Source organism: Budorcas taxicolor, chromosome 5 (genome assembly GCF_023091745.1).
Source record: "Budorcas taxicolor isolate Tak-1 chromosome 5, Takin1.1, whole genome shotgun sequence".
NCBI classification, from domain to species: Eukaryota; Metazoa; Chordata; class Mammalia; order Artiodactyla; family Bovidae; genus Budorcas; species Budorcas taxicolor.
Window position 1 is genome coordinate 71,463,132 of NC_068914.1, and position 14,783 is coordinate 71,477,914.

The 14,783-nt window shown below is 48.3% G+C and overlaps 1 protein-coding gene across 1 annotated transcript; it reads right to left on the minus strand.

Moving 5' to 3' along the window:
- Positions 1–2,692: 2,692 nt before the first annotated feature.
- Positions 2,693–8,510, minus strand: AMHR2 (anti-Mullerian hormone receptor type 2). Its single transcript, XM_052641141.1, has 11 exons — positions 8,459–8,510; positions 7,996–8,178; positions 7,601–7,792; positions 7,261–7,335; positions 6,999–7,117; positions 6,653–6,883; positions 5,278–5,392; positions 4,963–5,135; positions 4,643–4,790; positions 4,330–4,466; positions 2,693–2,902 (listed from the first exon to the last, which is right to left on the minus strand). The coding sequence occupies exons 1-11, from the start codon at positions 8,508–8,510 to the stop codon at positions 2,693–2,695; spliced, it is 1,635 nt and encodes a 544-aa protein (XP_052497101.1).
- Between the last annotated feature and the right edge of the window lie 6,273 nt (positions 8,511–14,783).

Sequence of the window (14,783 nt, forward strand, 5' to 3'; positions counted from 1 at the left end):
TTACGTTAGTATGGTACATTTGTTACCCAAATAAGCCAATACTGATTCATGATTATTAACTCCATACTTTATTCATATTTCCTTGGTTTTTACCCAACGTCCTTTCTTCTATTCCAGGATTTTAGCCGAAAGGTCACGTGTCTCCTCAGGCTCCTCTTGGTTGTGCCAGTTTCTCAGACTTTGTTTCTGATAATCTTGACAGTTTTGGTTGGGTATTTTGAAACAAATTGGTATTCTTTTGCTTTTCTTGTGATCATAGGTTTATCTTCGTTTTAACATAACCCTAGGCTTGTCGACATATGTTCATATAATATTATCTGTTTCTAATTACTTGTGGTGTTTCCATAAACTTCACCTTTTTATTATTTTAATTGGAGGCTAATTACTTTACAATATTGTGGTGGTTTTTGCCATACATTCACATGAATCATGGGTGTACACGTGTTCCCCATCCTGAACCTCCCTCCCACCTCCCTCCCCATCCCATCCCTCAGGGTCATCCCAGTGCACCAGCCCGGAGCACCGTCTCATGCATCGAACCTGGACTGGCGATCTGTTTCACATCTGATCATATACATGTTTCAATGCTATTCTCTCAAATCATCCCACCCTCGCCTTCCCCCCCCCCCCCCCCCGCCGAGTCCAAAAGTCTGTTCTTTACATCTGTGTCTCTTTCGCTGTCTCACATATAGGATCATTGTTACCATCTTTCTATATTCCATATATATGCATTAATATAGTATATTGCTGTTTTTCTTTCTGACTTACTTCGCTCTGTATAATAGGCTCCAGTTTCATCTACCTCATTAGAACTGATTCAAATGCATTCTTTTTAATAGCTGAGTAATATTTCATTGTGTATATTTACCACAGCTTTCTTATGCATTTATCTGCCGATGGGCATCTAAGTTGCTTCCATGTCCTGGCTATTGTAAACAGTGCTGCGATGAACATTGGGGTACACGTGTCTCTTTCAGTTCCGGTTTCCTCGGTATGTATGCCCAGCAGTTCTATTTCCAGCATAAACTTCACTTTTAATGGCTGAAAATCCCTTCTTTGTTATTTAAAGTCTGTATGACCTTGGACACATTCTAAACGTCTCTGAGCCCTTGGTTTCCTCCTCTGTAAATAGTGTTCACAGCATTGTCATGAAAAAGCCAAGTGGACTGTTGAACAGAGGCAAGACAGAATGAAACTTAGGTTTAAAGATTATTCAAGGAGTGCTGTTGAAACTAAATTATGGGGAAAATAGGTGGCTGCCAGGGAAGTCCTCTATGCAGAGCACATCATGTGAAACGCTGGGCTGGATGAATCACAAGCTGGAATCAAGATTGCCGGGAGAAATATCAACAACCTCAGATATGGAGATGATATCACTCTAATGGCAGAAAAGTTAAGAGGAACTAAAGAGCCTCTGATGAAGGGTGAAAGAGGAGAACGAAAGCTGGCTTAAAACTCAGTATTCAAAAAACTAAGATTATGGCATCTGGTCCCATCACTTCATGGCAAATTGAAGGGGAAAAAGTGGAAGCAGTGATAGATTTTCTTCTCTTAGGCTCCAAAATCACTGCAGATGGTGACTGCAGCCATGAAATTAAAAGATGCTTGCTCCTTACAAGGAAAGCTATGACAAGCCTAGACAACATATTAAAAACCAGAGACATCTCTTTGCTGACAAAAGTCCATATCATCAAAGCTATGGTTAGTTGGACACGACTCAGTGACTTCACTTTCACTTTTCACTTTCATGCATTGAAGAAGAAAATGGCAACCCACTCCAGTGTTCTTGCCTGGAGAATCCCAGGGAAGGGGGAGCCTGGTGGGCTGCTGTCTATGGGGTCGCACAGAGTCGGACACAACTGAAGTGACTTAGCAGCAGCAGCATGTATGGATGTGAGAGTTGGATCATAAAGAAGGCTGAGCAAGAAGAATTGATGCTTTTGAACTGTGGCGCTGGAGAAGATTCTTGAGAATCCCTTGGACTGCAAGGAGATCAAACCAGTCAATCCTAAAGGAAATCAGTCCTGAATATTCATTGGAAAGACTGATGCTGAAGCTGAAGCTTCAATACTTTAGCCATCTGATGCAAAGAGCCAACTCACTGGAAAAGACCTTGATGCTGGGAAAAATTGAAGGCAAAAGCAGAAGGGGGCAGCAGAGAATGAGATGGTTAGATAGCATCACCGACTCAATGGATGTGAATTTGAGCAAACTCCAGGATATAGTCGGAGAAGGCAATGGCAACCCACTCCAGTACTCTTGCTTGGAAAATTCCATGGATGGAGGAGCCTGGTAGGCTGCAGTCCATGGGGTCACTAAGAGTCGGGCACAACTGAGTGGCTTCACTTTCACTTTTTACTTTCATGCATTGCAGAAGGAAATGGCAACCCGCTCCAGTCTTCTTGCCTGGAGAATCCCAGGGACAAGGGAGCCTAGTGGGCTGCTGTCTCTGGGCACAGAGTTGGACACGACTGAAGTGACTTAGCAGCAGCAGCAGGATATAGTGGAGGACAGAGGAGCCTGGCATGCTGCAGTCCATGGAGTCGCAGAGAGTCAGACACAATCTAGCGACTGAACAACAACAAACACAGGTTCTACATAAATGCATATTTACACAGAAGTCCAGGTAGGTTGAGGATTTCTGGAAAAAGGGCCTTGCTGAACCATGAAGTAGCAGGCACTCAGCTGCAGCCTACTGGGGAGAATGGCAGACGGGAGGAGTGGAGAGATGGTCTTCCAGGCAGCAAGGTGAGCAGTCCTGCGCACAGCCCTCAGGGAAGGGGTGGGCCTCCTCAGGAGAGGCCAGGGCAGCCAGGCGCTTCTGTACACACTCAGCTGTTAGCCGTGCTTCAGGGTCTGCATCCCAGCAGTCCTCCAGGAGCTCTCTCAGGCCTCCAGGGTCCTGGGAAGAATGACCGGGAGGCAGGCTTTACTTCAGGACCCTGAGTGGCCCCAGCTTTAAAAGGCATCCTTGATGGCCCAGGTCTCAACACTCCTCTACTGTTCCTTCCTGGAGCCTCCTCCCTCCCCTTCACCCAAATCACGCCTTTCATTTCCTCTCTTATGAGAAAAGTTCTCTCCAAAGAGTCCACCTTTTCCTTTGAGATGCTAGTTCAGACTCATTAATGGTTTAACTGTTCCTTTCTCTCAGGCAACCAGGGTCTTCTGCAAACAATACCCGGGCCTTTGTTACCAAACCCAACAGACACTTGTGCAGTGGAAACCAGATCAGGTAGCAGGGGAAGGGGCCTCATGTAAGGAAACTTTTCCGCAGAAACCCTGAAATTTCACTATTCAGGCACTGCTTTAACCCTTATCCCTAGATCTGGCTTTAATTGGGTCATGACAGAAACACAGAGGTGTAAGACAGAATGAGGAAATTATTGGATTAAATATTGGGCTTCAGGGGACTTCCCTGGTGGTCCGGTAGTTCAGAATCCGCCTTGCTATCCAAGGGACATAGGCTTGATTCCTGGTGGGGGAATTAAGATGCTACATGCCTGAGAATCTAAGCGCAGAAGCCACATCTACTAAGCCTGTGTGCTCCGGAGCCCAAGAAACAGCTACAGAGTCTGTGTGCCCCAGTGAAAGATCTCGCATGACGCAACAAAGACCCCATGTGCCACAACTAAGACCCGATGCAGCCAAATAAATAATAGATATTTTTTAATCTATTCTTCCCTGGTGGTACAGTGGTTAAGAATCCACCTGCCAATGCAAGGGACACAGGTTTGATCCCTGCTCCAGGAAGACTCCACATGGCATGGAGCAAATAAGCCCATGCATCACAACTAGGGAAATCCACGGGCCCAGAGCCTGTGTTCCTCAACAAGAGAAGCCACCGCCATGAGCAGCCCACGCACCACAACTAGAGAAAGCCCAAGCGCCCCAGTGAAGACCCAGCATACACAAAAATAACAAATAAATGAATACTTTTTTAAAAATGTTGAAAAACAAATATTGGGCTCCAGTGTACAGAGGAAAGCAGCCATCTTGGGGGCAGAGCTCAGACCAGAAGCAAAGCCAAGGAGGGCTTCCTGGAGGAAGGAACTGAGGAACAGGGCAAACTGATGATGGAGAGAAGAGGGATGGACAAGGCAAACCTGAGCAAGAGGAAGGTGTGTGTCTCAGGAACGGGCTATGTGAGGCTTACAGTGGAAAGGGAAGTACTGGAGTATGGAGCAAGTTTGCCCAGCTCCAGCTGAACATGAGCCAGGAGTGGTGGGAGATGAGAAGGGATAGGAACAGGTAGGCTGTCCTGGTGCATAGGTCCTGAAGCCCGTGTCGAGACTGTCCAGGTCCCAAGCCCACCAGCCTGCACCCTCTTACTGTGGTAAAGCAGCACCAGGTAGATGGAACGTGAGGGCGCCTCCTCTCCTCCACTGCCAAGGTCCACAGCTCACAGGTGGTGGGGGCGCTGCCCAGTTCTGCCTCATAGGCCAGTTGAAAGGGTGGTGGTCTGCTGTCTGGGAAAAGGCACATGAGGCTAGGCGTCAGGTAGCCCAAGGGGTGCCTTCTTGTAGAAAGATCAAGAGGGAGAAGGGTAGAGCTTCCTGGGTCAGGAGGTAGGTGAGTATAGAATGGGCAGGTGGGGCACGGGGGTGGGGGGCGGGGAGGGGGCCGCTGTCACACCCAGCCTCACCAGGTCGCAAATCTGGGCATCGACTCATAATCTCCCACAAGAGCAGAGCCAGAGAGTAGACATCAGCTCGCCGCAGGGCCGTGCCCCAGTCCTGAAGGTCCAGAGTCTTGTCCAAGAGCTCCGGTGCCATGTACCGCTGGGTGCCAGCCTGGACGGCAGGGATCATCTCCATGGCAACCCTCACCGCAACACTGGTCCGCGCAAGCCCAGGACTAGCCTCAGCAGCACCCCGTACACTGTCGGTGCTGCTGCACTGTCGCTGCTTCGTCATCAGCACCACCACCACCATCCTGGGTCTCACCCTCCTCCAGAGTACTGACCTCCATGATGGCAGCCGGGCCTCGGGGTTGACTAGGGGCCCAGGTTGGGGGCTGGGCGAGGCCAGGGAGCACCAAGGCGAGGCCCAGATCTCCAATGGCGCATGACCCATCGTCCCGAATGAGCACATTCTGGCTGCTCAGATCTCGGTGGGCGATACCTGGTTTATACTGGCCTGTGGGAGAAGCCAGGCTGAAGGGGCACGGACCTTCTTCCTTTGTCTTTTTGACCCAATCCTTCCCCTCCAAGCTAAGGGAAAATCAGAAACAGCAGCATGGCTCCTGACTCCCATGGCTTCTGGCCCCCAGCTCACCCACCATCCTGCCAACGTTCCTCATGGAGAAACGCCAGGCCCTGCGCCAGGGACAGTGCCATCCGCAGGGAACTGCCCCAGTCACTGGTGTGCTGGGTCAAGTAGTGGCACAGGGAGCCCTGGGGAGAAGCAGAGAGAAGAGGGGGACACACAAAGCTGGAGGAGGCTGATTCACCCCAGGGAGCAGAGATCAATTGTCAGACTTCCCTCCGCGTCTCCCAGCAGACTTACACACAACACACCCAGAGCAAGGCAGTAGGCAATGCAGGAGTGAGGGTGTACACCACTCAGATTGACAGGAAAAAATAGTAGCTCTAGTTTAAGTGTCCTGAGCACTTGGCACGTGCCAGGCCTCCTGTAACCCTCACTACAACCCTGGGAGGTGGGTACTCCTGTCATTCCTGTTTTATGGATGAGGAGCTTGCTGGAAATCCCTGGGCGAGAGAGCCGTACAACTTGACCCCCCAGCAGTCTGACTGCCAACATCACTCACCTTTAACCACCTTATACTGCCTCACAGGACTTGGGATAAAGACAGAAGAGGCAGAGTAGGCTAGGTAGGGGCACCCACATGAGTCACCTGGCCTGGGGGGTCACCCCGTAGCAGGGCGTGGATGGGGAGAGCTGTTGGGTAGGGGAGCAGCTGGGAGGAAAGGAGCAGTGGAGTCCCTCATTCTACAGACGTTATTGAGCGCCTTCAGTGTGCCCGGAAAGTTAAACAAAACCAAACAAGCTGGGCTGTGAGGTATATGGTCAAAGAAGAGACTTCTCAGTACTCAAGATTTCAGAGGTGGAGGAACTGTAGCTGATGATATCCCAAGTCCTTAGAGGCCTACAGGGCCGGTGCGGTCTGGCCCCTGCCTATCTGTTTCTCTTCATCCTTTTCGCTCATGACCCTCCCTTTGAGTTACGCCTCCTCAGTCTTTTCTTATAGGGCCTTTTCAGCACTTAATTCACTTGACTCTTTACATTTCTTTTTGTGTTTGCTTGATCCCCTTCTGTCGCCCCTACTACTCTGTAAAATCTGGGAAGGGTAGGGGCTGGGTGTGTTTTTTCCAGCAACATATTGTTCATAAATATTAGTTGAATGGATAGATGAATGAATTTGGAAGTCTATGCCCAGAGATCTGTCTTTAACATTGGTTTTCCATAAGGTTGGGGATATGAATTGTTTTGATTTCTCCCTTTCCTTGTCTATATATTGTAAGTCAAAAATATTAGCAAGTACTGCTTATAATAATAAAAAGAAAAAAATTAAAAAGCGTATTTAATGTCCTAGGGAAACGGCAATCTACAGCAAAGGAACAAGCCTGAACAGGGCCTAGCTGCCACCACTCCCCGCCCCGCCTTCCCACACACATACATTCCTCAGTCCTCACCTTGGGGTGCAGCTCTAGTACCAGCAGGGGCCCACAGGGCAGGGGGCCAGGGCTGCCCCTGCTAGCGGTGATAAAGCGGACAATGTGGTCATGCTGTAGGCCGGGCAGCTCGTACAACGCTCTCTCAGCTTGGAACTGGGCCAAAGCCCTCAGGGGGAAGGCCTTGACGGCTACCAGCTTGCCTTGCAGCTGCCCAGCCCACACCACTGCATGACCTCCTTCCCGTATGACCTGGTGGGGACACGGTGCTGGGTTTGGATCTCGCCGAGTTCGCAGGGGCCGGGCTTCCTCTCCAGCACACTCTCTGGGAGGGCCCAGAGGCCCCCTCCCCACCATCCCTGGGCACCTGGGAGAAGCGTAGCTCAGGCAGCTCCGGCAGCTCAGCACTCCAGTCCCTGCCTGAATCTGACTCTGGCACTGGCTCTGGCCCACCTCGCACGCGGCAGGCCTTCCGCTGCAGCAGGGCTGGAGCAGAGAACAGCCTTAGGGTCAGGGTACCCAGGCATGGAGACTGGGAAGTGATGGGGGTCAGGGGAGCCTGGAGAGGGGTCAGAGCGCTGGGGCAGTACCTTGGGGGGATCACTAGGGGGGGTGGGGCAGAGTAGTACCCAAGATGATGCTGCTCAGCAGTAGCAGCAGCAGAAGCAGTCCCAGCAGCAGCAGCGTTATCCAGGTGGACTCCCCTGGAGGTTAGAGCAAGAAAGACTGGGTGAGCCCTGCCCCAAACCTTGCTCTCTGCTTCTCTCACTCCTCAGAGAACTGCTTCTCTACCCACCCCCACCCTGGTCACAAGCCCCCTTATCTCCCCAGTCACCAGGGCAACCAACTTCTCAAGGCCAGGAGGAGGGAAGCTTAGGACAGCGGTAGGGTGAGAATTGGCCCTGGTTCTAACCTCTCATCTAACCTGGGCCCCAGCCCCCACCTGGCTCCAGCACCTTGGGTGGCTACCTGGGATGGCCTGGGGGCCCTCCAAACCAGGTGTCCCAGGGCTCCCCAGAGGAGGCAGATGGCTGTAATTGGCATTGCAGAAGTCAGCGCCACAGGAGCAGGTGAAGAGAGTAGAGCTGGGGCGAGGATGGGCTCGGGGACTTGGGTCACAGCTGGGGGACTCACAGCCTGGCTCATCGCTGTCTCGGCATCCTGACACAGAGGGGTTGGGAGGAGAGAAAGGGAGGGACAGAGTGTGTATGGGTCTGGGAACACAGAGGGCATCCCTTCCATCTCTCACAGCCTTTTCTTTCCCTCCACACATTCCATTGCTCCTGCCCTCCTCAGCGGCCACCTCCACCCAGGATAAGCCTCTCTCCCACCCGGGTATGCCTGGCAGATGCTGCGCCATTCACCTTGCATCTCCACCTGTGCCTGGTCTTGGGTCAGGTTCCAGATTCCAAAGCAGCAGTGGCTGTAGAGGCAGTGGATAACCCTGAGGGGGCCCGGCCCTGCATCCAGCAGCTTCCCCAGGTTCTGTGTGCTTCCCCGCACTCCAGGGGCCTCGAAGAACACACAGGTCCGCCTGCTGGGGGGTGCTGCAGGCCAGGGTAAGGGGAGGGGAGGGGTCAAGATGGGAGTGAATGCAGGGGCAGACAGAAGCCGGGAGAGAGACAAAACATGTTTTGTATTGCAGAGCTAGCCTGGTAAAGCCACAGGAGGAAACAGGGTCAGCAGAGGCCTGGAACGTGACCCCCACCAAGGGAACACCTGGCTGTACCCTTCATCCTCACTCACCCACTCAACTCATCACTCTTCAAGTGCTCCCTCCCATGATGGGTGGCTGGAAAGACCCTGCTTCTCCCTGTAGACACTTACCTTGCACAGCTGTAGGAAGCAGTGCCCAGAGCCCCAGGACCCCCAGCATCATGCTGGAGGGGGCAGCAGGAGCCAGCACAGCTGTCCCTGGCCAGAGCTTCCTTCAGACACAGGGCACCGTGGGGCTTCTGATCCTTCAGCCCCCAACTCCACCCCCTCCCTCTTCCCCGTCTCTGTGGGGGAGACGGCTGCTGTGGGGGAGAGGATGGGTGTGGGGAAAAGCAGGGAGAGAGAGGGAGGAGCAGAGAACCAGTCTCGTATCTTCCTCTGTTCAGCCACCTCCTCTTTTCTCTGTAAAGTGGGAGGAGGGGGCCTTAGAGTTCCCACTGAGAACAGAGTGATCCAAACCTCTGCCCTTTGCTGACCCTAGGAAAAAGTGCTGGCTGCTGTCAGCTCTTCCCAGGCTGGAAACCCAAGTGAGGTTAAGTGCTCAGAGCCATTCACCTGTTCCCAAAAGCCCTTCTAGCTCTTATTTTCTGGGCTCAGATCTGCAGTTCCCTGGGCACAGACAGGCTTCACAGCCTAGACTTCAAGTTGACCTCATTTTCTAAACTCAACGGTCAGGAAAGCAGCTGTGTAAAGAGTTTTTTAAAAATCACATTGATCACCATTATAGAAAAGGTAACAAACTTTATTGAGCACCTATGTGCTAGGGCACAACTAGGGCTATGAATTTTACAATCATCACATCTAATTCTCCCATTGAGTTATTATTATCTTCACTTTATAGGTAAGAAAGCTGAATTTAGGTAACTTGACCAAGGTCACTCTGTCAGGAAATAGCAGTTAGGATTGGACCTAGTAAGTCTGATTCTAAAGCCCAAGCCCTGTTTTGTTTTGTTTTGTTTTTTGCATTATGGCTATGATGCCTGAAAGAAAATACAAAATTCAGCAGTAAAAAATATTTTCTTTTAACACAGTATTTGAATATGGACTGAGAAAATGTGTACCAATACCTGTCAGCTGACCACTATAAAAAGATAGTACAGTTCAAACTATCACCACCAGAGGCCAGCAAACATAGGAGAAACTTAGGACAGTGAGGGGTCAGAAAGGGCCTCCTGGAGTGACTCATACCCACAGTGCATCTCCCGCGTCTATGAAGCTACAGGAACTGCAGACTGTGACGGGAGGGCTTAGAGTGTTTAGAGGGAACGTCAGCGTGCAGATGGAAGGAGAGCGGTGTAGAGCTCGTGCCGCAATCGAGAGATAGGAGTCCAGCTCCATCAGATTACTGCCCAGAAGAAACTAGAACTGGCTCTCATGAGAATTAGAGCCAGAGGAGACTGGTTCCCTGTTTTCCTAGCCTTCTGTTCTGCTGGTGCCCACCTGGAAACCCTTTCTAGGGACGATCTGGCTTAGATACAGGATGATTCTGGAGTCTGTCTTCTGAGGAGCTTGCATGAGGGTGTCAAAGCCCCAGTAGTGTGAAACAGCAGCTAGAGGCATGGCCAGGGCTTTGAGGCTGATGGACAGCTGCCCATTCCTCCTTGGGCTCTTCTAGGAGTCCAGGCAGGTGGAATGCTGCACTCAACTATCTTCCTTTGCCAGATCTAAGTCTGGGACTGAGAAATATCAATAACCTCAGATATGCAGATGACACCACCCTTATGGCAGAAAGTGAAGAGGAACTAAAAAGCCTCTTGATGAAAGTGAAAGAGGAGAGTGAAAAAGTTGGCTTAAAGCTCAACATTCAGAAAACGAAGATCATGGCATCTGGTCCATCACTTCATGGCAAATAGATGGGGAAACAGTGGAAACAGTGGCTGACTTTATTTTGGGGGGCTCCAAAATCACTGCAGATGGTGATTGCAGCCATGAAATTAAAAGACACATACATTATTTTGTCAAAAAGGTCCATCTAGTCAAGGCTATGGTTTTTCCAGTAGTCATGTATGGATGTGAGAGTTGGACTACAAAGAAAGCTGAGCCCTGAAGAATTGATGCTTTTTAACTGTGGTGTTGGAGAAAACTCTTGAGAGTCCCTAGGACTGCAAGGAGATCCAACCAGTCCATCCTAAAGATCAGTCCTGGGTGTTCATTGGAAGGACTGATGTTGAAGCTGAAACTCCAATACTTTGGCCACCTGATGTGAAGAGCTGACTCACTGGAAAAGACCCTGATGCTGGGAAAGATTGAGGACAGGAGAAGGGGATGACGAGGATGAGATGGCTGGATAACATCACCGACTCAATGGACATGAGTTTGGGTAGGCTCCGGGAGTTGGTGATGGATAGGGAGGCCTGGCGTGCTACAGTTCATGGGGTCACAAAGAGTCAGACACGACTGAGTGACTGAAGAAGTCTGGGACTGAGGGGGGATTTGAAGGTAAAAGAGCTTCTTGCATCAGGAGTATCAGAGGAGAGCAAGGTAAGGAGCAGGCAGGAAGGCAGCCTCCTCACCCACAGCCTTGAATTAACTACTCTCAAGACAAAAATATTGTCTCTCAATATAGAAACGTTCCAGTCAGGTTTATGGGAACTCTACATGCTCTGGGCAGAGTTCAGAATTGAGATGATGAGGAAAGGGGTAAGGATCTAAGAGCTGGGGGATCCGGAAGGTCCTGAGAAAGAACTTCAGCAAAGGAAGGAGGGCTTCCTGGATTCCATATACACAAAGCTCTTCATTAGGATCCCCTGATTAAAGTCCGTAGCGGGCCAATAATTTACTTTTGACCCCAATGATGACAAAGCTAAAGTGAGTTAGATCCCAGTCTTAAAAAAGGTATTTCATTAAATGCTGAACCTACAAAATACATGTGATTCTTGCCCTCCTGGAACTCAGTCTAGAAAAGCAGGAGAAAATACCAGTAAGCAACCGGAAAATTATGTCTAGCTAGAGGGTATGAACAAGGAGCTACACAACCAGAAAGATCAAATAAGCTAAAACTGTGTTCAGGGCAGAGAAGACATGGGAAGAAAGGTGTCCAAAGGTTTCACACAGAAAGGAATATGTAAATTGTCTCAAGGTAATCACACTGAAAACAAATAAAAGGAGGGTGATTATTGTAGCCAAGGAACAGCAAGAACAAAGGCAGCAAGAATACAGGTATAAACACAAAAAGTGTGTTGAGGCCAGGCCATGGGGGAGGGGCAGAGACTGAGCAGGAGAAAGGGGTAGGAGACAGGAAGCTGAAAATCACAACTAGAGATAAACTGGGACCAGACTGGAAAGGTTAGACTCTTCCTAAAAGCAAAGGATTTTAGGCAGGGGTCTGGTGGCAACGTGGAAGACGGACGACTGAGGCTCAGGGAGATCAGTTACAAGACCTAAGCAGTAGCGAGGCTGAGTGCAAGGACAGTGGAATAAAGAGGGAGGGAATTCCCTGGTGGTCCAGTGGTCAGAACTCCAAGCTTTCACTGTTATGGGCCTGGGCTCAATCCCTCGTCGGGAAACTAAGATCCTCCAAGCCATACCCCAGAGGCCAAAAACAAACCCAAAAGAAGGAAAAAAATGGAGATACACTATTAGTAATATTGACAGGATTAGTAATCAAATGAATGTTGACAGATGAAAGAGAATTAAAAGATGATTCCGAAACTTCAAGTATACATGATCAAGAGTAGCAATAATGTCGTGAGGTAGGAACACAAAGGATTATTTTTCTTCCTTACATGCTGAGTGAGTTATCTGTGGGACATTGAGATAAAAATGTCCACAAAGCAGGCTGCCAGGTTGAGAAAAAAGTGAGGGCTTTTAATTTAGGTGTCACCAACATGTATGTAGTAGCTAAAGAGGGAATGCAACTTGTTCAGAGGTGAAAGAGTAAGGAAAGGACCCAGGATGGGGAATGCCAGTATTTCAGGGACAGAGGAAGAAGTGGCTGTGAAGGAGACTAAAAATATAAAGGTTGAAGGAAAACCAGAAGTGCCTCAGTTTCGCACTTCATGGGAAGAAAGCACTAAGACACACACTGCTGGAAAGAGGTCAAAGAGGCTAAGGACTGGAAGAGCATTGGAGCAGGCAACCAGCGTGCTGCTACTGATAAGCGACTTGGTAAACAATGGCCAGACAGGTGGATAAGAGAAAAATTACACTACTCTAACTTTGGAAATGGAAAGAATTAGGTTAGCAGCTTGAAGCAGCAGCAGAGGCTTTTCAAAATGGGAAACGTGGGCAGAAAGGCAGATTTTAACATGGTTAAAAAGTGAAAGTGTTAGTTGTTCAGTCATGTCCAACTCTTTGGGACTCCATGGACCATAGCCCATCAGGCTCCTCTGTCCATGGAATTCTCTGGACAAGAAAACTGGAGTAGGTGGCCATTTCCTTCTCCAGGGGATCTTCCCAACCAGGGACTGAACCCGGTTCTCCCACATTGCAGACTCCTTACCTTCTGAGCGACCATTATAGGCTGACAAAAGGTCTCTCCAGGAGAGACTTAAGATAAAAGAAAGTACTATTGAAACAAAGAACAAAAAGAAGTCAAAGAAAATGAGGTTGAGAGCACTAGTGGCAGGGTTGGCCTTGCAAAGGAAAAACACTTCTCTTCTTAGGAAAAGGGGGTAAATTGGTATTGGTGAACACGTAGATGTTAGAAGAGAGGAAGTTTGAGGAAATTTGATGGGAATTTTGAGGAAATCTGATGGGAAATTGGAGGGAAGTTTGATGCTTCTGTTTTCTCTGTGAAATAAGAAGCAAATTATCTGCTGAAAAATGGGGTCAAGACTGGGAAACTTGCAGTTCTACATTACTATGCCAGACTATTAAGTATTTGATAGCAAGGCCTGTCTTGCTTCATTTTTTATCCTCAACCTAGCACATAGTAAGGGCTCAATAAATGTTTGCTGACTGAATAGCTGACAGAACTATTTAAAGGCCCACGTAAGACTCCAAAGCCAAAAAACATACAGCCCCTCCTCATAAAAACCCCTCCAATGAAGCCAAACATTAAAATGTTATATTTCAAATAGTTACATAAGAAAATCAAATGGCTGAGTGATTTGATGAAGTGGACATAACGGGTCAAATGAGCAGAAATAATCAAGAATGCTGGTAGTTACAGTATAAACCATCAATCAAGGATTCTTAGATAGGTATGAAGGCAAGTAAAAGCACAGGCTGACTGACGGGAAATGGGAAAGGCTGTCAGCGTAACTTCAATTTCAGTTTCAAGGGGCCATAATCCAGATTCAGTCATTTTAGACACAGGTTGGTATTAACTGAACGTAAAATATGTTGGAGCTAGATCTTGGCTTCTACCATTTTCCAATAAAAAGAACGAAGGCTCCTTGGAGAAATGGCCAATCTAGGGCTGGGGCAGGGAAAATACAGTATGAGCCTGAAAAAGTGCTCAAGGAAAAAAAAAAAAGAGGATGTAGACATATCAAAGGGACACAGAAGTCAAAAAGCACTTCCAATGTTCAAAGCTGCGACAATGTGAACAACAAAAATATTGTATAATTGGATTATAACCACCCACTTATAATAAAATAAGTATACATGAGTACTTGCTAGTTTAAATTAATAAAGAAGAGGCAGTTTCTTCACAGAAGCTTAATTCCCACCAACCCCATTAAGGGTGGGCTAGACTCACTTCCAAAGAATAGGAAGTGAAGAAACCAGGCAAACACTACCTTAACCAGGTGAGAAAGGGTTTATCATCCATAATGTCACATGGCTATCACACACCCCTTGATAGGATATGATTAGGGCATTTCACCTATGTAGTGCTTTTTTCTCCCCCCAAAACCTGTAAACTCAGTCTAATAATGAGAAAAAAATCAGACAAATTCAGATTGGGGGATATTCTACAAAACATGGCCAATACTCTCAAAGACTGTCGAAGTCACCAATAAGAAAAGACTTAAACTGTCGCAGATGAGACTAGGGACACATACCAACTAAATGCAATGTGGTATCCTGCAACAGATCCTGGAACAGGAAGAGGACATCAATGGATAAAGCCCACAAAGCCTAGGATTCAGCTAATGTGATGTACCAATGTCAGTTTCTTAATTTCGACATTATATCCTGATAATGTTAACAACAGAGAAAATTAGGAAAGGGGAATATAGAAACCCTCTGCACTATCTTTGCAACTTTCCTTTCAATTTAAAAATATTTCAAAATAGAAGCTAATTTAGAAAAAAGAGTTGGAACTGTCCCTGTTCCTCTGGATCTGCTGCATTTCTGTGTAGTCCTGGCACACTGATCTGGTCATCAACTGTTTACCTGGGAGTTAAGTGTAGGACAACTGCACTGATTAACATGTATTAACAGTGTAGCTAGAAAACTTAATTTGGGGTTTAATATATGAAGTTATAACCTTATTTTCCCCAATCCCAACCCTCTCAACACACCAGAGACATGGCTTTTTATTAAAAAA